Source organism: Typha angustifolia, chromosome 1, assembly GCF_048772165.1.
Source record: "Typha angustifolia cultivar Huaian chromosome 1, ASM4877216v1, whole genome shotgun sequence".
Lineage (NCBI taxonomy): Eukaryota > Viridiplantae > Streptophyta > Magnoliopsida > Poales > Typhaceae > Typha > Typha angustifolia.
Window position 1 is genome coordinate 2,836,759 of NC_133239.1, and position 26,042 is coordinate 2,862,800.

At 37.6% G+C, this 26,042-nt stretch overlaps 5 protein-coding genes across 7 annotated transcripts; 4 read left to right on the forward strand and 1 right to left on the reverse strand.

The window, feature by feature from the left end:
• Positions 1 to 960: 960 nt before the first annotated feature.
• Positions 961 to 2,624, forward strand: LOC140780084 (uncharacterized). Its single transcript, XM_073125412.1, has one exon. It carries the CDS (start codon positions 1,040 to 1,042, stop codon positions 2,339 to 2,341), a length of 1,302 nt encoding a protein of 433 aa, XP_072981513.1. The 5' UTR covers positions 961 to 1,039; the 3' UTR covers positions 2,342 to 2,624.
• A 3,473-nt stretch (positions 2,625 to 6,097) lies between these two features.
• LOC140760536 (uncharacterized) lies at positions 6,098 to 8,009 on the forward strand. The gene is made up of 4 exons (XM_073097540.1): positions 6,098 to 6,481; positions 6,895 to 7,029; positions 7,116 to 7,186; positions 7,542 to 8,009. The coding sequence occupies exons 1-4, from the start codon at positions 6,311 to 6,313 to the stop codon at positions 7,777 to 7,779; spliced, it is 615 nt and encodes a 204-aa protein (XP_072953641.1). The 5' UTR covers positions 6,098 to 6,310; the 3' UTR covers positions 7,780 to 8,009.
• Positions 8,010 to 8,382: 373 nt separating this feature from the next.
• On the reverse strand, positions 8,383 to 11,670 carry LOC140763508 (uncharacterized). Of its 2 annotated transcripts, XM_073101736.1 has the most exons (10): positions 11,483 to 11,670; positions 11,202 to 11,278; positions 10,725 to 10,953; positions 10,354 to 10,508; positions 10,212 to 10,257; positions 10,036 to 10,127; positions 9,857 to 9,953; positions 9,149 to 9,264; positions 8,997 to 9,053; positions 8,599 to 8,777 (listed from the first exon to the last, which is right to left on the reverse strand). In XM_073101736.1, exons 1-10 carry the CDS (start codon positions 11,666 to 11,668, stop codon positions 8,735 to 8,737), a joined length of 1,098 nt encoding a protein of 365 aa, XP_072957837.1. In that variant the 5' UTR covers positions 11,669 to 11,670; the 3' UTR covers positions 8,599 to 8,734. The 2 variants fall into 2 exon arrangements, with proteins under 2 accessions (XP_072957829.1, XP_072957837.1); XM_073101728.1 differs by lacking the exon at positions 9,149 to 9,264 and having other exon boundaries at positions 8,383 to 8,777.
• Positions 11,671 to 15,309: 3,639 nt separating this feature from the next.
• Positions 15,310 to 21,633, forward strand: LOC140762128 (probable ubiquitin-conjugating enzyme E2 24). Of its 2 annotated transcripts, none has more exons than XM_073099746.1 (11): positions 15,310 to 15,695; positions 16,020 to 16,935; positions 17,045 to 17,189; positions 17,280 to 18,769; positions 18,977 to 19,117; positions 19,249 to 19,392; positions 19,472 to 19,705; positions 19,780 to 19,843; positions 20,218 to 20,357; positions 20,679 to 20,990; positions 21,132 to 21,633. In XM_073099746.1, the coding sequence occupies exons 4-11, from the start codon at positions 17,291 to 17,293 to the stop codon at positions 21,399 to 21,401; spliced, it is 2,784 nt and encodes a 927-aa protein (XP_072955847.1). In that variant the 5' UTR covers positions 15,310 to 15,695; positions 16,020 to 16,935; positions 17,045 to 17,189; positions 17,280 to 17,290; the 3' UTR covers positions 21,402 to 21,633. The 2 variants fall into 2 exon arrangements, with proteins under 2 accessions (XP_072955847.1, XP_072955855.1); XM_073099754.1 differs by having other exon boundaries at positions 16,020 to 16,926.
• Positions 21,634 to 22,140: 507 nt separating this feature from the next.
• Positions 22,141 to 25,503, forward strand: LOC140765465 (uncharacterized). The gene has a single exon (XM_073104579.1). The coding sequence runs from the start codon at positions 22,300 to 22,302 to the stop codon at positions 25,078 to 25,080; it is 2,781 nt and encodes a 926-aa protein (XP_072960680.1). The 5' UTR covers positions 22,141 to 22,299; the 3' UTR covers positions 25,081 to 25,503.
• The last annotated feature ends 539 nt before the right edge of the window (positions 25,504 to 26,042 follow it).

Genomic DNA, 26,042 nt, shown 5'->3' on the forward strand with positions numbered 1-26,042 from the left:
GAATATTTTATTATTCTAACCCCTAAATTTTACTTTTTGTTGCCTCGAAACAACCTCACGTTACTTGAAGAACATTTATGATAAGATACTTAATTTAATTATATAAATATAAAAATCACAATAAATGATTGTGCTTGTGCAACTTCTTAATCTGCCAATTTTGGATCTTGCATCGTGATTTGTTTTGCTAGTGGGATTTAGGGTGCATATAAGATTTTATTTTTCTTATTCTTTATTCTAGGTTGGTGATCTTCGATACCATGTCTTAAAAGATTGACATAACTAATAGACTCCTTGGATGTACTCGACAATTTAAACGTAAAAAGATACAAAAGAAATTTCTTAATTTTATTTTCATATATTTTTCTTAGTTAATAGTATTTTTAGTTTTTATATAAATAATATATGTTTTGAGTGATATACATACAATTATAGTAATTTTATAAAATATTTTATTCTAAATATTATTTAAATATATCTGAATATTATTGAAATATTTTTTTTAAATTGAACCACTAACCCATACCTGATCGGTAACCAGATCAATGTCCGATCTAATATAACTATGCCTATGAGGATAAATGATTCAATAAGAATTATTTATTTCTCTTTCCTAATCGAATAGTTGAAATTAAACGATACTAAATAAAATTAATCAAAAGTATCATATAAATCAGAAGTACCAGTCATATGAACCAAAGTATGGGTCACTTTTTTAAATTATAAGGATAAATTAGTTATATTTTAATTTTCTAACACTCTTATTCGTAAAAAAATAATTATAAAGAGAAACAATAAGAAAATAATAATATTAATTATTTTATCAATTAATGTAGTCACATGTGTAAAATATCTTATATACCCTTTAATTTATTCATAGATAAAAATTATTTTTAATAACTAATTGGTTAGTATCGAATGGTTGCTCAAACTTAACATCGTCTCTTTAAACCCTGTTAGGGTTTTTGTAAAGAGGGTGTATAAAGTCGATCTTAGTACACCCCAAGAATCCATCGTCGCCGCCACCGTCGTCGCTCCCATGTCGAGCCTCATCAACCGCGAGGCGGTGACCGCCGCCGTCTCCGCTCTCCTCACCTGGATGCGCTCTCGCTCCAAGACCCGCAAGCCGCAGCTCCTCCTCGACGACGATGACGACCTCCTCTACCTCGTCATTTCCCTCAAGCGCATCCCCTCCTCCTCCCGCACCAACCCCTTCCTCCTCCCCCTCCCCCACCCCCTCTTCTCCTCTTCCTCCTCCTCCACCTCTGTCTTCCTAATCGCCGACGACCGCCCCTCCTCCTCCCCCTCCCCCTCCCCTTCCGTCGCCCTCGACCTCGCCCGCTCTTTCAACCTCCCCATCTCGGAAGTCGTCGGGATCTCCGACCTCCGCACTGACTACCGCCCGTTCGAGTCTCGCCGCAAGCTCTGCGGCTCCCATGACCTCTTCGTCGCTGACCGCCGCGTCATCCCCCTCCTCCCCCGCCTCCTCGGCAAGTCCTTCTTCCGCAAGAAGAAGATCCCGCTGCCGCTCGATCTTTCCCGCCCCGGATGGCCCCAGCAGCTCCAGCGGTGCTTGAATTCGACCTTCCTCTACCTTCGATCCGGCACGTGCAGCGGCATCAAAGTCGGAAGGCTGTCCATGGAAATCGATCAGATTGTGGATAACTTCATGGCCGTCGTGGAGGAGGCGGTCGCGAGGGTGCCGAAGAAGTGGGGGAATGTGCGGTCGCTGCATATCAAGGCGATGGATTCGGTTGCATTGCCAATCTACCAGGCGGTGCCGGAGGTGGGGTTGAAGATTGATGTGCCTCAAAAGGGGGGTCTTGATGTGGAGGATAAGAATGTCAAGGGAGAGAAGAAAAAGAAGAAGGAGAAGAAGGAGAAGAAGAAAAATGGGAAGATGGATCAGGTGATGCGGTACGTCGATGGTGGTTGTTTGGTTGGTAAAGAGGAGAGTGAGGTTGATGGCGAGGAGGAAATGGAAAACAAGAGGAAGAGGGCAAAGAAGGATGTGCCAGAGATCGGAGATGGGAAAGAGGAGAAGAGGAATAAGAAGAAGAAGAAGGAGGAGGGGATGAAAGATGCAGATACAGACAGTAATATTGAGGATGATGTTACTGGAGAAGGAGTAGGTGATGAGTTGGATGAGGAAGACAAAGCCATGAATGAGAAGAACAAGAAGAAGAGCAAAGTTGGAAATATCAAGAAGAGGAAGGATGGACAAGGAAAAGAAATCGCTTTGCTTCACTCTACCGGTCATGAGATGAAAAACAAGAGCAAGACAAAGAAGGTGGGTGATAAGCAGGTGCAGAAGACTAAGAGGAGTAAGGTGAGGACATAGGATTGGTCAGAAAGAGATGATTGCTTGTTCTTCCATTACAGTTTTCCTGCAGTGAGGCCAGACTATTTGCGGATCACAACTGATCAATGTGGACCTTATGATCAACTAAGACCACTTTTATGATCATAAAACTGCAGGTTTTAGGTTATCCCTACTATTTATATATTTCAGTTTTAAGTTTTTATGCAATTAAGGAGTTTGTTGTTATTTCTATTTCATTTTGTTATTGAATGCTAGCTTGAAAGATCTGAGTAATGGAAAAATACTGAGGTATTATTGCCTATATGCCTATTCACTTGGAGCCAATGGTTGCCGACCTTAAAACCCTTTTGTTCTCATTTTATATTTTCCAGTTCGAGGTTGGCACTTCCAGCCTTAGTGGATTCGAGTGAAGATTGTTACATTATGTGTGTTGTTTAAAGACGCTTGTCTTGCTAAGTCCCTAGAACAATGTCAGATATTTACAGGTAGGAAGTGAAGCTACAACTTGATTTATGATGGATAATCCTGAAGATTGTAAGTGCAAGCAATATCCTTTTCCTTGTCTATTTGCAAGACAAAATTCTAGAAATATATTTCAAGCATAAGTGATCTATTTAGAAAATCAGACTTTTGATATATTTGTATATCATTATTTAGCAAGGGTTGCAAAATTGTACTCCACTTTCCCCATCCACATTGAAGTATATGATTGAACAAAGTTGTGCTTTTCCATGTTGTTATGTGCTCAGCATGTACAATAGAATCCGCTAACATAAAAAAGACTGACAAAACAGAGAATTGTGCATAACTGATGTAGGCACCATCTTCAATTTGACCAAAATAGAATTACTTGAGTCCAATTTTGGTCTAATCGTTGCTTTTTAATTCAAATAATCAATTGAATTAGTCAATTGACAGATATGGTAGCCTATATGCGGGGATGTCCGTATTGAGTTATTACCTAAATTGGGTTAGTCAATTTAGGTAAGGTTTAATCAATTAGGATCCTATTAGGAAATGAATTCCTATTAGAATCTTAATTGATAGTTATGGTAAGCTCATATGTGGGGAGTGTCCACATTGATTTATTACCTAAATTGGATCAATCAATTTAGGTAAGATGATCAATTAGAGTCCTATTAGGAAATAAGTTTTTATTAGAATCAGCTAGAATTAAAGTTGTTAACCTATTTAAGGGTTATTGCATGAGAAACAAAGACAAGTTGGAATAAGATTTATTTAAGATATCTCACTTTCTCCCCTGTGGTCTTCTTCTTCTTCTCTCTCTCTCTTTCTTTCTCTCCCTTTCTCCTACTCTATCTTAAGATCCTTCTCTAATCTCTTCTACTTCCTCTCTAAACCTCTCTTCTTCTTCACCCTCTATTTTTTCGTTGGTTATTGCTGCTGTCCAAAAGATTCCAGTAGTGAAAGAGAGTCTTTGGGTGCCCGGACGTGAAGAAAAGGACTTGGTTTTCAAAGTAAAAGCACTACTATTCCATTTATTGGTAAACCTAAACTCTGAAGTCTTTTCTTACACCATATTTTAGGCTTTTCTACTATCAACATACATATTTGAGAGTTGAGGAAGTTACTGCCTTATCTGAGTTATCTGAGTGGTTTTCTTTCCTTCCATCTAGTAGTAATCCTTTTAATCAATTAACTTCTTATCAGTTATTGCTTACTATATTTTACTTTAGTTACTTGTTTGGGTCGATTGTTCTCCAAAACATTGTATACCATTCTAGATTTGCATCAATAACTATCAAAGTATGCCTAATGTTGTTCTCGCCTTGTGTACTCTAATATTCTATCCATTATGACAAAATTCCTCTTTTTTGGTGCTTCTAACTTCTTGGCTTCTTGCCTTTTGAAATCCTTGAACTTTTGAATTGATGGATAACATCTGGAAGAAGGAAATGTTGATCATAACCCATTTCCAGGGAGGGTAATGAATAAGATTTCCATGTCACTCTTTAATGAAGATAAGTGTCTATCTAGTTTTCATTATCTTCTAGACTTGGTTACCAGCTGCTAATGTTTGTGCTCTCTATTCCTTTCCGTAATATAACTGCTTTGATCGCTATGATCCATGTAATGTTTATAGTCATTTGAAATAAGCTTGTACAATTTATGATTACTCTATATTGTGGAGTTTATATGCAGGAAGATGCCTGTTATTAGTATGACCCCTATGATTCACATATTGGTTTTATTTTTGTTTTTATTTGTATCTTTGTTTTTATTTTTTGAGAAAAGTTCAGAGTAATCCTCAGTTAAGAAATTAGTTTTATTGATATTGATAAGTGAATGTTGATGATTTGGTCTGTGGAGTATTATTGAAATGTTCTCTTCAAATCCTGTTGTTGTTCATTTCTTTTCTCCTTATTTGTACATATATTAGATCTGGAACTTCTGTCTTCTTTATCAGTTCTTGTCTAAGAATCGGAAACTGATTAATAAAGAAGTGAAATTTCTTCCTTCATCCTATATTGAAAATGTACTTTGATTTGTTAAATTCGAAGAGAAATCCTCGCAGTTTCTTTTTAAGATCTGAGTTCTTATTTCCTCCAATTTTAACTCATAATTCGCTTCATTGGTAAAACTTGTTACTTACTGGTTGCATTTTGTTAATATTTGGAATCTGAAACCATACCTTAGCATCTTTGTTTTTATCCTGTGTTTCCATTTAAACTTGAATGTTCTTTCTTTGGTTGTGTGGTGGTGCTAGTAATATTGGTTTCAAAGTATCAAGCTGTAATTTTTTTGAAAGCCATCCTATGCACTACTATTGGTTGTTTATTTTCTGGCGCTTATATTGAGTAACAACACATATGGAATGCTTGCTTAAATGTTCCAAAGTATAGTTATTATGAAATGTTATTATATTTTATAGGGATAATTTTATTTAGATCGTCTGAATTTTTTTACCGTATATATTTTCTGATTTAAAAAAAATTAGTTTAGATGCTCGAATAATTATTATTTTTCTTAGTTCAAATGAGGATATATAAATATTTTTTTGTTAGTGTATTTATAAAACAGTAATAGTTCAAACAAAAACAATCAGATTGTAGACAATGTAGAGTGCCGTTTTTCTTATTTTGTTTTAGAAAAAAGTTCATTCTTAATTTCGTATGGACCAAAGTCCTACCGAAGTCGATCAAATACGAGAAAAGAATAGAAAAAAAAGTAAAAGAGAATAAAATGGGTAGGTACCTTTTTTATAATAAAGGAGGATATCGGTTCAACTTTTAACTTTAATCTAAATGATACCGTGGAGAAGTTATTTAGTAGTTAAGTAATTATTCGACAATACATATAACTTAAAGTCTAGATTAGATAGCTAAAAAGTTCGATAGGGTCTGGGAGAGTTTTATTTTTTTTCGGCTCATATCTAGTATGCTCATATTTTAAGGCTAATGAATAATAGAAAAAAAAATTTGGCTTACTTTACTTGGCATACTAACTTGGAGATACGAACAACCCTGGACCACTAGTGTTATCATGGGCAAATCTGTAATTCTAATCGTGCTTTCTTCTTATTACACGGGTTCCCTCTCTGCCCCCCGGATAAGTCGTTTCTTACTCGAAGCAATCTTGTCCGCACATAACTCGCCGATCTGTTGTTTTAAGAAAAATGAACGGCTGATGTTAATCCCGCATAGATGTAATCTCGTCTCGGAGTCGGGATTTAACTGCGAGTCCGGCAATAATCCTAGAATCTCCTATTCGGTGAGGAGGTTAAGCCGCATGCTAATATGACAAAAACGCCCTTATACACACCTAAAAGCGCACGATAAGCCCCCCGCCGCCCACGCGGCGCAAGATAGCACCGCCCTCTGCTGTATATATCCCACGAGCTCAGCTCTCAGCTCTCAAGGCAAGAAAAGGAGAGCTAGTAAGCTAGCTGCGGCGGCGGCGGCGCCTCGAAGTGCGGATCCTGATGTCGATTGCGCAATCTGGGCAGTCCAATTGGAAGGATTGGTGATGGCTTCTTCCTCTTCTGCGGCGAAGGGGCTGAAGGCGAAGCCGAACCAGGACGGCGGTGCAAGAGCGAAAGGGGTAATCTTGCCGGACGGGAGGAAGAAGGTGGATGGATCGGGGAAGCAGGTTTCGCTGTCTACCCAGAAATCTGCGACGGTGGTAGCTAAATCGGAGGTACCCATCTTGTAATTCTTAAGAAAAGATACGATCTTGATGAGAAAATTTTAGCGATCCGTCGGTTTTGATGTGCATTTCCTGCTTCTCTGGGCGTTCTTAGCAAAGGAATTGTTCTGTGTCGACTATAATTGTTGCTAAATTTAGGCATAGTTATTTAATTGTGATTCTATCTATGGTAAATTTAGGCTTGTGAACAGTTCTTCCTGGGATCATAGAAAGAAATTGGTAGTGAAGCACTTAATTTAGTGTCTTCATGTTATATTTAGTATTGAGATTTCTCTCCTATTGTCGTTCACATTCCAATTTTGGTGAACCAATTGGTTTGTTGTAGTTTCTCAATCTTAGCAGTAGCCATGAGGTGGATATGGACTCACATTCTTTTTCATTACTTAAATGATCTTTGAACAAAGACAAAAGGCAAAAGTTCAACAAATTCATCAAAGACTATCACAAAGACGACCAAGACGAAGACGGTAACTGTTAAGGGGAGAGCTGAGAAAAAAGTTTATTCTCTTCCTGGTCAGAAGCATGATCCTCCTGAAGAGGTTCTAGACTTGACATTCACTTTTAAATTTCTAATTGTTAATCTTTACTGGCCCACCATCACCTAGTTGTGGGTTGTTTTTGGCAGAGAGAACCATTGAGGATATTCTATGAATCATTATGGGAGCAGATTCCATCAAGCGAAATGGCAGAGTTCTGGTAAGGTGTCATCTGATTCTCATGTGAATTTTACTTGCCCATTTGTCAAGTTGAATAAGTATGGATTATTACTATGAATATGGCAAAGGGTTCTGAATCAGTAGCCATCAGTTGAACTCCATGAGTAGGCATTTCTTAATGTCCACCTCCTGGACGTTATCTTCTCTACGAATTTCTTAGGAGTACTAGATTATAAGTCAGTATGCACATAACCTGCCATCTGAGAACTATGGAATTACCTCCTATTTGAAGAATGCAGTCAATTTTTCTCTTGTCGAAGTTTTTGGCTTTAGATTATGATGATTCTTTTGTCCTTACCTGTTTTGAATTTCATTGATTTTATTTGGACAATCAGGATGATGGAACATGGTTTGCTATCTCCTGAAAGAGCAAAGAAAGCCTATGAGAGAAAGCAAAAGAGGCAGCAGCAATTGCGAATGGGCACGCCTATCAAATCAGCAAAGCAGGAGCTGCCAGAGAGCTCAAAGAATCTGCATGTAGTAAGGAATGGAGATGTGAAGCCAAAGAAAAGAGTTAGCTACAGTGATGATGGTGATGACTTCATTGTGAAGACAAAAAGGTCAAAGGGATGAAAGTTGATATAAGCTCAGCGTAACTACTAAAGACATGTCGAGAGTAGCAAATCCATGTTAGGAAAGATACTGCCCAGAGAAGCTATCACTGTTGATCTTGCACACTGAATTCCATATTACAAGGAATATTTGGATATTCTTTGTATTCTCTAATTTATGCCCAATAAGTGTAGTTCTTGTCAAGTAAATATTTTTATCAATAAAATGTTTGAGATAATATTTGCTGGAAAGGGAGTTCTATCGTATCGTGGTGTTCTTCCTGTAGATCATGAGAATGATGGATCAATGAATCATTGTCCTCTTCCAATGCTTCCTCACAAGAAGGTATGTCGCTATCCAGGGTTATTTTGGTATAAATGGTCAATGCCCTCATATAGTTTGGTTGTCTTAAGGACTAAGGATTTTGCCTAGTGTGACACATGCACTTACTCCATCCTTCCTACGTGCATGTATTCCAAGTTATGAAAGTGACTTTGTTGTGGGAAGGTTGTATTTATCTTCCCTCTTGAAGACCTTGCAAAGATGGGAGCCTCATTACGTAATCGCAACTCAAGATAAAATTTGCTCTGACTGTTGTGAAACTTCCAAAAATTAGTTCAAATATGACCATCATAAGTATACGATATCATTGCAAAAGGTTGTGAAGGATTATACAAATTTGAGTACTCCCATGAAATTTCCGTTTACCGACTTCTCCTTACGAGGACACAAATTACAGTACAAACAATAAAAGAAAACACAAAAGCACAAATTGTATGTATGGACAATTACAACAGCGGTTTTGCCGCCTTACTCATCAGCAAGTTTGGTTGATTCAAAGTTTTTTTCTTCTCTTGATGCTAAACTTGGTCGACAGCATGCTGAAACTTTATGGCAGTGGTAGCAGCAGGAGTCCTTGGGTTATTATGTACATCTGCTGTGGATTTGCTTGTTGCGCAAGGGTTCTGAACTATTACTAGTAAAGGATCCATAGTTTTGTCACCTGAAGGAGAAGTTGGCTGCAAAATAGCGAGATGCATTTTCATTATTCAGTTGAAGTGCAGAAGAACAATAGAGGAGTGTGGATGTAAACACTAACGAAAAGAGCTTGGGAGAGAAAAAAAGAAGGAAATAAACAATATAAAGTTGAAAGACGAGGGAAATCAGGCATAATTCAAGTCATTGTTAAAGTTGTAAAGGTATGAAAGGTCCAAGTGAATTACTAATGCTTTGCTTACCACTCCAACATGCCATTCTTGGGACACCAGATTCTTGAAATCAGCAGCATCCATTTCCTGAAATGTTTAATTAAGAAGAAGAGTTAAGGTGATATATGCTGCTGCTTCACTGGTGATAAAGACAGCAGGAGGCATACGGCAAGACATCGTACAATTGGATCCAAAAATCGAAAAGAGTTCTCCTAACGATTTTCTGCTGAGTGTTGAGACAACGATATAAGTTTATAACCCTGGTGTGCCTCCAAAAAGGTTTGGCCAGACCAATGAGCTGCAGCACAAAACAATTTCATTTTCGACCACATTACCTACATGTGATTTGTTATCACCATATTTTACCAAGTGGATCTTTTCATGAGGGTTAATTAGAAAAGAACGCAATATGTCGATTATCAAAACACCCGGTTTTGTGATGGATTAAGACGATGATCGTAGTTCTAGGCAAAAGTACCAAACTCAAAAGGCTAAAACAAAATCACTTTGAAGAGACACCAAAGACAAACTGGAATAGGTATGCAACAAACTGCCTCAGGGTAAAATCTCAAGACCTTGAGTTTAATGGGCTAGGTCAAGCCCTCACTGCCTTGAGTTTATAATTGCCTGCTTAGAAGATTAGAAAACTGAACTGTATATATGACAGTTCAAGTCCTCACTAATTTGGTGGGTGCCTAATCCTAGATCCCCGGTCGAGCCTGACAGATGCACACATGTGGAACTGTGTAAAGAATGGTTTGACTTGCTGATGACCTACACATTATGTGAGTGAATGCAGTGCCAGTTATCAAGGCTCATCAAGTATGATGAAAATAATCAAATAAACAGATGATGTGATAGTCAACTAGAGTTCCAAGAGAGCAACATACTATGCTATAAACAGGGGGCATTGCCACATCCCAGTTGGATTTCAAAGCAGGCATTACAGAGAAATGTGGTGATGCTTCTTGTGTTCTGAACGTCCACCTGAAAAGAGAAGTAAAATCAAATTGGAATTTGAAGTGCGATTCAAGAAGGGCAATAAGAACAGGATATGCTTTCAATTTACCCAATGTACAGGAAGATGCAGAATTGCACCCATTCACGTACTAACAACCGAAACCAGTAGTTATCCGGTGTCTCATCAACATTCATGTAAACCTGAACATGATGTTGACTCTACTGTTAGTGAACAAATTTTCATGCGAATACAAATAATTAGTGTTGATGGGTAAAATGAAATACCAGAATGTCTACAATTGCGACAATTTGCATTGTTCCTTGGAATCTCCTGATTCAGAAAAAAGAAAGGACAGTCATCTCTGTAAAATAGTTACTTCAGAAAAAAAGTCATACAAATAAGTATGCGAAGACTAGCCCAACATACTTGAACATGGTGTACTTTTTATTCAGTACATCATGCATTGTCTGAATATCCTCCTCCTCTATGAAACTCAAATGCTCACGCAGAACTATCAGATTGTGGGAAATACGCCGGAAGATCAGATAGAAGGAGATGAGATAGTTCAGCATAAGAAAGACCTGTCTTGCATTCAATTCAAAAAGCATATTGCAGTTACCTCTAAATGAATCATAATGCAAACATATGTTCATCAATATTGTTAAGCACTATAGTCTCTGCAAAATACTGTCTTCAAATCCTCATAAAAAGCCTACATGGCCCACATGCAAAATAATGGGAACTAGTATAGCCACAAACGAGCATACCAAAAAGCAGGGAGAAAACAGAAAGCTCACAGTGAAATAAGGCACAGAAGCTTTGTGACCAACAAGAGTCAAGTAGAGGACACATCCTAAAGCAGCTGTTGTTCGCCGTTCACGTACTGAGAGACGCTCACACATGATACAGTAGCCATGTGAGATGAGCATGAATGATACAAAACAGGCTGTTTGAAAGAGTATTCCTGTTACATACACTCCAAATGACATCCACAAAGAACATGTCTGAAGATTTAAACACGAGTACCTGCATATGACCACATTAAATTTTTTTGATGACTTATATATTTGATCAAAGTACTAAAATGCACACAGATTCCTTTTGCTTTTCTTTGATGCCGTAACAAGAACTAATAAGTAAATATTCTACAAGAAAATCAACTGTTTTATCCTAAAGAGAAGTGCCTTTACCACTGGTGCAACACATTATTATGATCTACAAAGAGGTAAGGCGGTAGAAACTGTGATAGAATAGTTGATTCAGTAAGTACTCACCAAAACGAAAAGGAAAGTATTAGTTGCAAGGCCTTAACTAAAGGAACCAACGCCAGTATCCACTGTAGATTATTTGCCTGCTTCAACATAAGAGTCAAGTGTCACCAAAAGACGTTCTTCAAAAGAATCTAAATCCAAAATTTACTAGCCTAAATGCAATCTTTCCGCAAAATTTCTGAATTTGAAGTAAACGAAAGAATCCTCGAAGAACAAATGCATCAAAGGAGACCCTAGTCGGAAACTCTAGCTCTACTACGAACCGAATGGAGAAGAGAAGGCACCTGGAAATGGCGATTCCGCCAGGTGTTGAAGGTCCAGGAGAAGCCCGACACGGCCCATATCGCTAGGAACGCCAAGTAGAGCGACGGTAGCGGCCGATACGATTCGTCCAACGCCGGAGTGCCCAAGTAGAACACATTGGAAGGAGAAGAGTAGACGGAAGACGAAGAAGACGAAGCTTGTTCCATTAAGAAATCTCTGAAGGGGATTGGGAGGTTTGAGAGACTATATCACTATAAATAGGCGGGACTTTTTACCCTTTTAAGCCCTCGTTCTTTATTTATTTATTTATTTATTCCTTTTTCTCACCCGAAATGTCAACCAAGTCGATATAGTAGAAGCAGTTAGGTCTCGATCTCAACTTTAATAAATTGCTCTTCTAAGGGGTCCTTATTATAAAAAGCACACTTTATATACACTCAGAAATCCAAATTTACTATTTAGTTGGTCGTATATTATAAAATTATTATTATTCTTAAATATAACCTAACTAAAGAGAAAAAAAAAAAAGGGATAAAAGAAAGATATTTGATATGCTAAACTAAATAATGTTTTTTTAAAGCTAGATTGCCCCTAATATAATATGATATTTTTGCAAGCACAATATTACAACGAAATAAATAAAATAATAAGAAATGATAAAGATTATGATTCATGTTTGTAGGTGGTCTGAGAGTTTAAAGAATATATTAATGTTATCATGCTACATGCAAGCCCAAGTATTAAGCAAGTAGAAGAGTTGTGTGATCTCATTGTTTAAGGTTAATATTAAGGAGATATGAGATGATCATTTATTAGCTTGTAAATAAAAGTCAATGTGATAGGTTACTGACTCCAATCTAGAGGCTAATTTGACTGGAATTGTTGTGGGATTGAGATTTAGGTGGAAGAGTTAGAGAATTAGGTGAACTAACTCTTATGTGGTTACTAATTATATAGTTATATATCATCTTAGTTTTTATTTAGTCTAGAATATTAGAATGATTAGGAAATGGCCCAAATTTAGGGCCCAATTCCAAATTGATATTGGCCCAACTCCAAGCCCCAGTTTGAACATTGCTTGTGTTGGGCCAGCATTAATATCAACAGTTCTATAAGTATCAATTATTTTGGACAAACTTTTGGGATATATATATATATATATATTACAAGTATCGTAATTTTTTACATATATACCCCTCAAAATTTTGTATTTATGTGAATACTCTTTAAGGCATATTGTTTCTATTTGAAATAAAAATTGTTTAGAGAGTTTTGACTTAAAAACTCAAGAGATATGCTTCGGGTTTATATTTTCATTATAAGTTTTTTCTATTTTTTAAAATTTTAATTTCTATTGTGTATTTTTAAATTTTACCGTAAAATTTAATTTAAATATTATAAGTTGAGTACCAGAAGAATTATTCTTCCACACTGAGTTGAGGAACAAGAATGGACATGGACCAAACCATGGCATCCGAAAAGTTGAAAGCTTTAGAAGTGGTCTCTTTTATGAAGTCTCAAACTATCATTCTACAAACATAATTATCACTTAATACCCACACTGGAATGATCATTTACTCATACAAATCAAATACAAGAGCCCATCAAACAGCTTACCATGCTTGAGAGAGAGAGATGGAAACTTTAATGGAGATCAGAAATTTTGGCAAAAAGTGAGGTGAAATGGTTGGAGATCACAATCTCCAAAAGCATAAGAACTCATGATCATGGAGAAGTCACAGCTCCCACTAATTCTTTATATATTAGAAGTACTTTTCATTGAGAGACACATAAAATGCAAGATGTGGGCATCTCCATTGGAGCATATCCTCCAGAAGCTGCAACCCCTCTGTCTACTTTGCTTAGTTTATGTTTAGGAGGCTTAATTAGTCGCCTCCAAAAATTAAGTATTGAATCATTTGTCTCCTAACAATGAGTCAGAAATGCATTAGCTGCTGACGGGAATCAAGTACACGAAGTTTTAGTTCCTTAATTAGCTAGTCTTGGAATTAATGGTCGTTTAGTGGATCATGGATAGTTCTACATGGCTGAGTAATTATATTATTAGTGCCTGCTGATGTTAATTGTTGTGTTAAACTAAGTTTAGTGCTAATCCAAAGAAGATGCAAACTGGACTCCACCAACTAGGCAGGGCGTATTCTATGAAGATAAGGTGTAAATTATAATTAACACATAATATAGGGTGCGAAAATGAAAAAAATATATATCCCTCTATAAATAAAGAAAAATATTGAACTTAAATGAACTGGTGTTAGTTTTAGCTTAAAATTCTCTCTCTCTCTCTCTATGGAAACTTTATTAATCCCAACTCCACTCGAGACCTCGGATAAATAACTTCCCTAGATAAGCAAAGATATCCTGTGAATATTCGCACTTTTATCCTACTCTTTCTCCGGGTAAGAAGAACATTCGCGTTGATTCCTTAACAGTAGACATCACGAGATTCTTGAGAGCACTTAACGTATAAAACAAATCAAGTATTAAAAAGAATTTAGTGGCAAGTTTTTGCAAAGCACACCACACCTATCAGCAATTTTAATTATATTTAGTTTTCAATTAAGTATATTAGAGTTTCTATAAATATTTTTTATAATCGATGCATATTTTATTATTTTTAAATATATATAATTTACGGGCAGCTCAAACGGGTGAGTTAGTATTTATTCCACCCAAAAATTTTAAAATAATTATTAAATGCGCACAATTAATACATTCACAGATTAACTTAGGCCGAGTCCTAAGAGCAAAATTATCCAACGCAACCTTCACATAATTTGCAACCTGAAGTCATTTGAAAATAAGTTGGCAAACTCCAAAAGTAAAGTTAATAAAAAAATAAAAAAGAGAAAGTGGAGCATGATGAGAGAGTGGAAACTGGAAAGTGTAGTGGCAAAAAAAGGTAGCGACTTATAAAAAGTACAGCAGCAAAAGTAGTTGCAAGTTCCAACCCAATCTTCCAAGTACATGATGCTATGATATCACCACATCCAACTTTTATACTGCTGCCATTATGCCTATATAGCGACATGCATGAATGGATAGAGAATGACTTAACATCATGTAAATAGCTATGGCATGGTCTACATCCATCCAGTACTAAATATAGAAATAGTAAATAAATAAAAAAAAGAAGAAGTAAAAAAAATGCACAGTAATATTAGATGATGTTCGAACCTTTTCAAGTAATTTAGATATGAATTTTATTGAGAGAATAATTGGTTAGATTTAATTGATAGAATAATATTTTTTTGATAGTTTCATCGTTAAGCAATTATGATATTTTAAAGAATATAATGATCTTGTAATTATATAAAAATATCTAATAAAACAATCCTGAACATATTATGGCTGATTAACTGATTATATTTTATGTCATAGAGGTAATAATTTCTTTTTATTTTATTTTTTTTAAAAATATAGTTAAAATAAAAGTAAATTGAGGTTAAGAAATTAGAGTCAATGAGAGAGAATAATTCTCACGGAGTAATATTTATACCCATGAACGCTTTACGAATATTCTACGAATAAGAGGAAGTGGCATTTTCTTGTATCATGTGATATTTTTCTCAATCCATTATATAATTATCACTGTGAATTGAGGAGAAAATGCCACGTGTAAATGTTTGTAAAGTGCTTGTGTGAGCGTGGCATTATTTTCCTCAACTTCACGTTGCATAATATAAGGCCAACCATGTCCCACAATAAATAAAAGTCACAAGAACACTACACAAGATGATACCTACCATTTGCTACTTTACCGCCCAAAGTCCAAATTCTACAGCACTGAGAAGCATTTGCCATTAAAATAGTCTAAAGTTTCTGAGCACCTTCAAAAAAGTGCGTGGAGAAAGGGAGAAGGGAGAGAGAGAGAGAGATTTATAACTGCCATTTGAAATATCCTCAAAACCTCTGCTTTTAGATAGAGAGAGAGAGAGAGAGAGAGAGAGAGAGAGAGAGAGAGAGAGAGAGAAAGGAGTGAAGCAGAGAGAAGACCAAGGAGGAGTTTTGGGAGTTGGGTTTCTCTGATTCAAGTCGCCCTGCTATGGTTGCGGGTGTAGGAGATGGGTTGATGGGTGCGACTCGAACTCTTGGCTTAAACCCACCCTTCTCGTTCTTTTTTGGCTGTTAAAGAAGAGAAAGAGGGCAAGAAGAGAAGTAGCTGGAACTGGTGGTTTCAATCCCTTTGATCCATTGGGGTTTTGGGTTCTCGAGGTAAAGCTTTCTCCTTTGATTCTTGATGGCCCTTGTGGATTAGAAAGCCGATGTTCTTATTTTTCTGTTGAAAAAAAAAGGATTTTTCGCCGCTATTTTTTTATCTTTATTTGTTTTTGGTTAAAAAAAGAAAATCGTTTGTTTTATTATCCACTTTGATTTGCAAGTATATTAGGTGGTTTTTTTTTACTCGGGTTTCCAATATAATTTCTTTACTTCCGGAACCTAATTACTATACAAGGTAGGGTTTATTTGTGGAGTTAACTTATGCTTGCTTAACTATGGGATTACTTTTATGAAACTCTTTGTGAAACTGGCATGCAGATTGCTGTAGGCTTTGTAAATACTCGAAGAATAAAGTCACAGCCGTCTTTGAAAAGTTCTTCAGTGACATGTTTAATTGTCGGCTGGTTGGTGGTATATTCTCTCCTTGCAAGATTGCAGTGTGGCGTGACACAAGATTAGCCATCTTTGGCATGTGAAGCGTCATCATCTTCAATTATCACACTTTGTTGGACAAATCTCCTTTGGCAAGAACTTCTTTTTCCGGCGCAAATCTCCTTTGGCATCGATAAGTTTAGTTAGTACCTTTTGGAGCAGAAGATTCAATAATCGGCAAACAAGAGTTCAGAATATATCAATGAGTTGTCTATTATGTGAAGCATTCTAGTTTGTTGGGCAAATCTCCTTTGGCATTGACAACTTGTGAAAGTTATTCTTTCACGCATATCTCGTTCGGCAGAAAAATCTCAAAAAAGAAAAAACTTCTCCTATAATCAGGTCTCCTTGGGCAAGGAGTATTCCTTTGTTTGATAAATAGTTCAGCATTAATTGCTTATAATTTGCTCTCTTGGACAAATCTTCTTTGGCATTAGTTCCCTATAATTTGCTCTTTTGGCAAATCTCCTTTGGCACTTCTACATACAATTTGGTCTGTTGGGCAGATCTCCTTTGGCAGTAATAGTATTATCAGGTGCAGGCTAACTTCCTGTGTCCTTATCTGGGTAATTCTCCTTTGGCGTTAGGACCTTGGATTTATTGATTGTATGAGTATTTGGTGATACATCCTCTTGCTGTTATTTCTATGGTCGATGTGACTATCTCATTTCTTGAGAATTTTGCTACATCTTGAGAATTCACATTTGGAGCCACAGTAGGTTGTGCTGAATACTTGGGATTACCAATATATACCCGTTAAAGATATATACAGAACAGTTCGCCAATAAGAGAAGTAAGCAAAGTAAGAATTTTCTTTCTTCTTTTTTGTTATTCTTAGTTCTAATGCATATTGTGCTATAAGCTTGAAATTTTTTATTTATTTTACTTTTTGAACATTTTTTTATTTGTAGGGATTCTCTGCAACCTGCTCATTCTTGGTGAAGATATAATTTCTAAGTACTGGAAGATAGATTTGACTTCTAAAAAAAGCCTGGCGTTGAAAGATCATTGAGATATCATAAACTTTGCATTCAGCCCCCTGTTTATTTTAAGAAGGTTGGTAGATTACTTCCACTTAATATGACTTTCTGCTTTAACATTCTTAGAAGTGTCGGTGTTGAAAGTTAGCAACATAACATGTTGCAGGCATTTAAATAATGGACGTTCTTGTTGTTGACTCGGAGAGCGAGGGCTATGCTGAAAGTAGTGATAGTGAGGACCAAGATGATGGTGAATCTTCATACAGTGGACATGCACAGAACATCCTGTCAAACCTAGATGAGAGCATCGTCAAGATTGATGATTTTCTTGCATTTGAGAGAGGATTTGTGCATGGTGACATTGTCTGCTCAATGAGTGATCCCTCTGGACAGTTGGGTCGGGTTGTGGATGTTGACATGATTGTAGACTTGGAGGCAAGCTCTGGTGATTTAATAGAAGGTGTTAACAGCAAGGCCCTTTGTAGAGTCAGATCCTTCGAGTCTGGGGATTATGTACTTACGGGGCCATGGATTGGAAGGGTGGAGAGGGTGTTTGATGTAGTTACTCTTGTATATAATGATGGCACAAAATGCAAAATGTTGATAAAAGACACTGAACTTTTAAAACCTGTTCCTCCAATCCTTTTCGAAGATGCGCCATTTTATTATCCTGGTCAGCGTGTCAGAATTGATCTTCCAACTACTTCTGTATCTGCGAGATGGTGGTGTGGCTCATGGAAAACAAGTCAAGATGAAGGTACAATTTGCAAGGTGGAAATAGGACTACTGAGAGTAAGCTGGATAACTTCTGTCATTAATGATTCAAACTGCTCAGCAACTCCTCCTCGTTTTCAAGAACCAAAAAACCTCACTCTGTTGTCATTTCTTTCATATGCTAATTGGCAACTTGGTGATTGGTGTACCCTTCCAGTGGATTGTTTCCATAGTCTGCAGATGAATGCTGACAAGTCAGCAACTCTGATTACTGCACCAGAAAGCTATACCAAGATGAAGAATAGAGCTGCAGTTAATGGTCAAGACCATAAACAGACATATCTTATTGTGAGGACAAAGAGCAAGCTTGATGTTCTGTGGCAAAATGGTGATCTTTCAGTTCGCTTAGATCCACGAACTTTGTTTCCTGTGAACAATCTTGGCGACCATGATTTTTGGCCAGGACAACTTGTAGACAAGGTAAGAGCTGAAGAAGTGTGTGTTCAAAAGCAACATCTTATAGGGGTTGTGAGAAATGTTGATGCACTTGAGAAGACTGTGAAAGTGAAATGGGCAGTTCCTGAGCTCAAACAGGTTTCTGGTGTTACTAGAGACACTTGTGAGGAGACAGTAAGTGCTTATGAACTAATTGAGCATCCAGATTTCTCCTACTGCATTGGTGATGTCGTGCTAAGATCAGTTCTAGATCTTAATTATATGGACAATCATGCTGGTGCAAATCATATTGGACATATACAAGGAAACGGCGTGATCCTTGATGTATTGAAAGTTTCAGTTTTAGGAAATTACACTCCTCAGAAAATGGTCGCAGATGGAAGTAATGAAAAAGATTTTCATCACTTTCTATCATATGTTGGAAATGTCATCGGATACAAGGATGAAGGTATTGAAGTAAGGTGGGCCAATGGTCTCATATCTAAGGTATGCATCTGCTCATCCTGTTACCTGTTCCATGTTTTTTACGATAACTGTCCTTAATCAGTTGTAATTGGAAACATGAAGATTTACTATTATGTTGCAGTTTATACTATATTTAATTTTTTGAAGGTTCTGTTGGAAAAGCAGAATTAGTTCATCTTGAATCAGAAGTATCAATGATATAGTCTTTCTGGTCTTCAATTATCTCAGGTTCAGCCTTTTGAAATATTTGGATTAAATAGGCTTGTTGATGCTGTTTCCTCAGTATCAGCGAATGAGGAATCTTTTCATGCAAATCTTGCAACAGAGATGGTCGAGCAGGAGAAACAGCTCTGCCACAAGATTGCAGAGGTAATTTACCCAGGCCCAATATTATTTTTCTTTTGTACATACAAGATGCCATTTTACTGCATTATGTGCTGTTATCACCTACTAATGCACAAATGCAATGAACTGATATACTTCAATATCTTTTTCAAAAGGTTGTAGATGATTCTAGTGAAGATTGCTTTAGAGATTTGTGGAAATCTACTGCTCTTTTGTTTCGAAGAACAGCTTTTGGTTTTCTCACGAATGTAGCTGCAAGTCTATTTTCTGCCCATTGTGTGACTCCACCATCTGGCTCAGTAAGATCAATGTCTTGGATTTTCCTTAACCTTCAAGCTCTAGTTCTATTTTGGAAAACTTATCTTGGGCTCTTTTCAGTTGAGAGAAAGTTCTCAGTATCAAATTCTGAAGACAGAAGAACTGCAATCTGGTGTAGACAATTTCCAACTAGAATGCTTGAAGCAGCAAAAGGAAGTGGTTGAACAGAATGAAAAACTAACTTCACCAATTGAGAATGACAAAATAACAAAGTTTAAGCAGTTTGATGTCATCAATGAGAGCTCTGATCATCATTTTGCAAATGGCATTGGCACTGAAAAGTTATCATCTCAGGTACAGAATTATCACTGAAATGTCAATCATCTCTTCTAGCAATGCATGTTTTATTTGACTTATCCTAACTTTAGGTAAGAAGAGGTTGGTTGAAGAGGATACAGCAAGAGTGGAGCATCCTGGAGAATGGTCTACCAGGTTTGCTCTTCATGCTATCTCCCTTTTTTTTTGGTGCACAAACTCATCATGTTAATCAGTTTTCCTGTTTAATATCCAGAAACTGTGAACATTATCCATACAACAACCTGCTAAATTTCATGAGTCTTTAGATCCCATTTATTTGGTTTTCAGTTATAGGGTTTCTTTTTCAAGAACCTTCACAAGAATAGTTAATGCTGTGGAGAAGATTGCATTTGCAATTATGCTATCTTTTTCACGTTTAAACCCTGATAGATTTGCCGCTTGATCCTTTATGAAACTGACAAGGAAAGCTGTTCCTTTTCTAAAGGTTGCTAGTAACTTATTGTTAAGATTGTGCTGATAATGGCATGTATCCTTGGTATTCTTGACAGATAGTATTTTCGTTAGAGTTTATGAGGAAAGAATGGATCTCTTGAGGGCTTGCATTGTTGGAGCAGCTGGAACTCCTTACCATGACGGCCTATTTTTCTTTGATATTTTGTTTCCTCTGGATTATCCCCGCGAACCACCTGTAAGTCTTCTTTTTTCCTTCTTCTTTTACCCATTACATGTATAAGAATCTTGGATTATCAGACTTTTCTGCTAGATATGTAAGATCCTCAACTTCTTTCAGTAGATGAAATCTAGATGTCCTAGTGGCTTGATAGATGTGCTTTCATGGTAAATGTTTTCCCTCCTCGTTATCTTTAAGTACCAGACATTTAGGTATTCAATTTTTTTTATTGAGTAGCGCAAAATCCTATTAGGATATCTTGAACTTCTTAATGAGAATATAAGAGGATGTACTTAAAATAAACTAAACACAATTGAAATAATCTACTTTATTTTGCAGTCCGTTCACTACATCTCTGGGGGACTCCGATTGAACCCAAACTTATACGAGTCAGGAAAAGTGTGTCTTAGCCTTCTTAAGACATGGACGGGTACTGGCACTGAAGTGTGGAATTCTGATAGCTCCACTATCCTTCAATTATTATTATCACTTCAGGCACTTGTTCTTAATGAGAAACCATATTTCAACGAGGCGGGCTACGATAAACAGATAGGAAGAGCTGAAGGAGAGAAAAACTCCATCAGTTACAACGAGAATGCTTTCCTGCTGTCATGCAAGTCCATGCTATACCTCTTGCAAAAGCCACCTAAGGTATCTCAGCATTTCCATTACAACTTTTACAAAACCATAAGTTATCCATATCCTTTTCCATTAATTTGTTCATAGCGAGGTCACCTAGAATTTATATCCCGAATCTCCAGTAATTTAATGTTCTTCTTCATATCAATCCAGCATTTTGAGAAACTCGTCGAGGAGCATTTCACTCGTCGGTCGCTGCATATTCTGGCTGCCTGCAAGTCTTATTTGGATGGTGCCCAGGTTGGGCGTCCATGTGATTCTGGAATGGTATCAGGTGAAGATCATAAGACCTGCTCCACCGGGTTTAAAATCATGCTCGCGAAGCTTTTGCCGAAGCTTATGTCAGCCTTTGATGAAATGGGAGGCGATCGCAGCCAGTTTATCGAGCAATTTAATGAAATTCCACGATCAGGAAAAGAGTGAATCTGATATAGGTATCGATTGATGAACTATTTCTTTGCTTATTTGCTATAGCCTATAGGTTTCCTATAAGCGCAGCTGCTATGTTTGGCTTGTAATTATCTCTTTTGGTGTGATGATTCTATCTTCTTTGTTGCTGTAAACTAGGTCAGTTGTACTGCTTCCTTGTGTAAATTTTGAATGGAAAGTTGTACTTGAATAAGAACTACTTGCCATAAAACCAATTTGCAGAACAACACTGGCTCTTAATTCATTTAAAAGAACATCATCCTCAGTACTAGTTTGAATACCACTTATTTGACCTTAAAATCTATTTTTTTTTAATTTTTTTATTTCACTTTAGAAAAAAAAAAGACTTGTTCAAAAATATGAAAGTTATTTTGCACTATTAGTTAACTTAACTTGTCTAAATGTAGAATATTAATGTCATGATATTTTTTTAGTTATTAAAGATAAAATGCATGGTTTAAATTAATTAATAGTTATAATAAAAGCATAACATAAAAATATTTTAAGATTATAATATAATACATGAATAATATGTGTGTGTTTTTGTTATTAGATAGTGGAGTTCTATGAAATAATTAGACTTCCGTAAAGTGACTTTCTTGTAAGAGTTTAAAAAAAAACTAATTTTGGTAAATAAGAAAGTGCTTTCTTTAATTTATTTTCTATAATTAAATATTAAAACTAGAAACGTTTATAAAAGTGATTTTTTTTTCCCATTTTCTCACCTACCGACCTACCGGTAACTAAACAGTAAACACTGCTGATAGTGGCTGGCACGTAAATAATTCGAAAATTGAGGACGTTCTCTTCCTCTGCTTTTAATTCCCGTTGGCTGCTACGATCTCTCCGATTCTCTCTCCTCTCTCTCGCGCGAGACGCCGACCCCTCAACTATGGCGTCGCCTCCTCCGCCGCTCTCCAACAAATCTAGGTTTAGGGTCTCCCTCAGTCCATATCTTCTCCTCCTAGTCCTCTTCTTCCCCTCCTCCGCCTCCGCCTCCTCCTCCTCCTCCAAGATCTCCTATGCCGACCACTGCACCGCCGCCGCCGCCGTCCCGGAATCCGACGCCTCCGTTGACAAATTCTCTGCCTTTACACTGTCCACCGGATACTTCTCCGGTGCAGATTACTTCTTCGGCCCGGACGCCGGTTTCAGCGTCCCGTTCCCCAGATCCTTCTCCTTCCTCCCCCGATCCATCCATTGGACACAAACCCCCGGCGTACTCAAGATCGCCGGGACCCTATTTCTACGCGGCGGAGGTGGCGCTTTCTGGACCACCCACCGCAACATCACCCAGAATCGCTCTCTGCTTCACCGTGTCCGGCCTCGGATTCCGCACTCCTTCTCCCGGAGGGCAAAGGCCACCTTCGAGCTAGATGGATTCTGGTCGGAGTCTAGTGGATTTCTTTGTATGGTGGGGAATGGCTTCGGGCGATCCAAGCAAGGTACCTCCGTTGATCTCGCCGCTGTTTTTAAGCTCAATTACAAAAAAAGTTTCGAACTTTCTACTAGTTTCATCAGTGGGAGTTTGATGAGCTTGGATGCTCCTGGTAGTTCGAATCACTTTGATAAAATCTCGGTTTTGGCCTACGCTGAGGGGAATTATGAGTACACGCAGATCGCCCGAGCCGAGAGTTCTTGTTCTCGTGTAGGTGGTTTGGAAGAATCGCGAGGGCTTGGATCTAGTTTTTCCTGTTCTCGCCTGCAGAGTGTATTGGAAGGTGGGTTTAGATTGGAGGGTGGGAAGAATTGTTCAGATGGACATTGCGTTCCAGCAAGAGGGAGTCTTGGGTTTAACCAGCATTTTATGTCATTGAATCAGGTCCATTGTACTGACGATGGGAAGATACATATGTATGTAGTGTTCTCCAATTGGACTAGTTTCCAATATCATAGCTTTGTGGTTGCAAAGAATGCACTAGTTGGTGAAGGGGTTTGGGACAAGGAGAACAACCGGCTTTGTCTTGTTGCTTGTAATGTGCTGATTTCTAAGGATACTCCTGTTAATTTATCTGTTGGTAATTGTCCATTTGGGATGAGTTTTTGGTTGCCAGCTGTCTGGTCAATTAGGAGTAGGAGCATTGCTGTCGGCCGTATTTGGAGCGAGCCGCGTAACGGTGGTCCAGATAACTTCAGCATGCTTTCATTTCGGAGCACTGGAAGAAATAGGGATGATCTTTCTGGTTTGAAATACAACTACACCAAGATGGATGTAGTGAGAATGTCCTGTGTGATGGATGATTTGCATAACAAAAGGAAAGAGAAATACCCTGATGGGAGTTCATTTGTAGATTTGAAATTTGTTTTTTCTGTGACAAATGCTGAGGGAAAAAGTGCCCGGGGATATGCAGCCCCAGTTACAATTGGTGATGTATTTTCTAGTGGATCATTCATGTCGGACAGAGTGCTTCCATTCTCTAAGCCTACATCAACAGAAAAGAGCCACAGCCTTCTGAATGTAAGCTATAAAATAAGCTACACCTCTCCCGCTGCATCCTTAAATCTGAATGAAGAAACAGAAATCTTGGCAGAAGGAATATATAACACTGGAACAGGTTCACTTTGCTTGGTAGGTTGCCGACCTGTGGATTTCCTGGATGTTGCAAAGCAAGCAGAAGTTAATGATTCTATGGATTGTCAAGTTCTTATTAATGTCCAGTTTGCTCCCTTGAATGGGAAGACCAGAGAGCATCTAAGAGGTGCAATTAGGAGTACACGAGACAGGTCGGACCCTCTTTTCCTTGATCCATTGGAGATTACTTCATATGGTATTTACACAGCACAAGCAGCTGCGTCAATCTGGAGAATGGATTTAGAGATCACCATGGTTCTGATCTCTTTGACATTATCCTGCATCTTCATAAGCTTGCAGCTCTTCCATGTGAAGAAGAATCCAGAAATTATTCCTTCCATATCTGTTACAATGCTTGTTATTCTGTCTTTGGGTTACATGATACCTTTAGTATTGAACTTTGAAGCTCTGTTCTTCATTGGGCGTAGCAGGCAAAACGTTTTGTCTTGGACTGGCGGATGGCTTGAGGTGAACGAGGTTCTAGTGAGGGTCATGACAATGGTGGCCTTCTTATTGCAATTTTGGCTTCTTCAGATTGCATGGACTGCAAGATCAGTAGATGAGGGAAAAAGAGCCATGTGGGTTACTGAAAAGAAGGCTCTCTTTATTTGCGCACCTGTGTATGTTGTTGGGGGCCTAATTGCCTTGTTAATTCACATGAAATCTAATCAAGCTGCACAGCAAAGACCATATTTAGTCTCTGTGCACCAACATACTCTATGGGAGGATTTGATATCTTATGCTGGCTTGATACTTGATGGGTTCTTGCTCCCTCAAGTTATCTTCAACATATTCTCAGATTCCAAAGATAAGGTCCTGGCCCCTTCCTTTTATGTTGGCAGCTCTCTCGTGCGGGCATTACCTCACGTGTATGATGCTTATAGAGCTCAAAGCTATATACCTGGTGTGAAGTCATCTTATATTTATGCTAGTCCTCATGATGATTTCTTTACTCTTGCATGGGATATCATTATTCCTTTTGGAGGATTACTTCTTTCAGTGATCATATGTTTGCAGCAGCGTCTTGGTGGTGCTTGTTTCCTGCTTCTGAAGCACAAAAAGTCGCTAGAATATGAGATGGTTCCTGTCGCTAGCTCATAGCATATGCGAGTATTACGGTTCAACAAAGTTTCCTTTACATGTAAATCATCATTCAGATTGAAAAGGGGATCTGATTAGAAGAAAAAGAAATCTGGTGCTTCAATTTTCTACCTTGGTATTTTCATAATCAAATCTAATGTGGTTATTGCCAGAATTGTGTTTCTCTGCAACAATAGATGAACATTCAGATGGACAAATTCTTCTGGTACTATGTATTTCTGCGCATTCCTATCTTCAGTTCAGTGGTTATCTATATGCTTATATCGTTGTGTACAAAAACTATTCTCTCTCTGTCTTTTGTATCCATAGTCCAAATGGAAATTGATTGATTACTGCTACATTTTGCCACAAATATGTAACCGGTTCTTGAATCTTGACGTAATAAACAATTTGATCATAGCACTGAGCTACATATGAGCATATCTCCTTTGTATGTACTCACCACTTGTGAGCATATCTGGATTGATCTTAAGATACCATTCCTTGTGAACTTTTCCCATGCCTTCTCTGCTGGAATATTGATGAGAATTTCCCCTCTCTCTCTCTCTCTCTCTCTCTCTCTCTCTCTCTCTCTCCACTGTTGCACTAGTATTTCTTATATAGAGGAGAATGTGTTACAAGGTAGGTAACAATATTACAAAGTAGTATGAATGATAAGATATCTTCCATGGTGATTCATTATATTAAAGAAGACGGACTTTGGATATGCCCAATTTTATACACACTATAACAAATATACTCTGATGCTTTAATGCTTTGGAAAAGGTGAAAGGATGATGCTCCACTGATAACCTTGCCTTGCATTCCTTACAGATGACCCCACTCATATATTCTTTACCAGGATCTTTCTATGGTTCCTGTGGGAAAATTAAATGCACATAAAGTTGCTATTAGTTATATATATATATATATATATAATGTAACAAATAGTGATTGCAATAGATAGAGTTTGAAAATTCCCC

Bases quoted from the DNA above. Each gene is read 5' to 3' on its own strand.
- LOC140780084 (XM_073125412.1), top strand. From the start codon at position 1,040: ATGTCGAGCCTCATCAACCGCGAGGCGGTGACCGCCGCCGTCTCCGCT.
- LOC140760536 (XM_073097540.1), top strand. From the start codon at position 6,311: ATGGCTTCTTCCTCTTCTGCGGCGAAGGGGCTGAAGGCGAAGCCGAAC. The intron at 7,030-7,115 runs GTTCTAGACTTG...TGTTTTTGGCAG, and splicing joins AGCATGATCCTCCTGAAGAG to AGAGAACCATTGAGGATATT. The intron at 7,187-7,541 runs GTAAGGTGTCAT...TTGGACAATCAG, and splicing joins AGCGAAATGGCAGAGTTCTG to GATGATGGAACATGGTTTGC.
- LOC140763508 (XM_073101728.1), bottom strand. From the start codon at position 11,668: ATGGAACAAGCTTCGTCTTCTTCGTCTTCCGTCTACTCTTCTCCTTCC. The intron at 11,279-11,482 runs GTGCCTTCTCTT...ATGTTGAAGCAG, and splicing joins GGCGGAATCGCCATTTCCAG to GCAAATAATCTACAGTGGAT. The intron at 10,509-10,724 runs GTGAGCTTTCTG...AATGCAAGACAG, and splicing joins CTTCTGTGCCTTATTTCACT to GTCTTTCTTATGCTGAACTA.
- LOC140762128 (XM_073099746.1), top strand. From the start codon at position 17,291: ATGGACGTTCTTGTTGTTGACTCGGAGAGCGAGGGCTATGCTGAAAGT. The intron at 18,770-18,976 runs GTATGCATCTGC...CAATTATCTCAG, and splicing joins CCAATGGTCTCATATCTAAG to GTTCAGCCTTTTGAAATATT. The intron at 20,358-20,678 runs GTAAGTCTTCTT...TTTATTTTGCAG, and splicing joins ATTATCCCCGCGAACCACCT to TCCGTTCACTACATCTCTGG.
- LOC140765465 (XM_073104579.1), top strand. From the start codon at position 22,300: ATGGCGTCGCCTCCTCCGCCGCTCTCCAACAAATCTAGGTTTAGGGTC.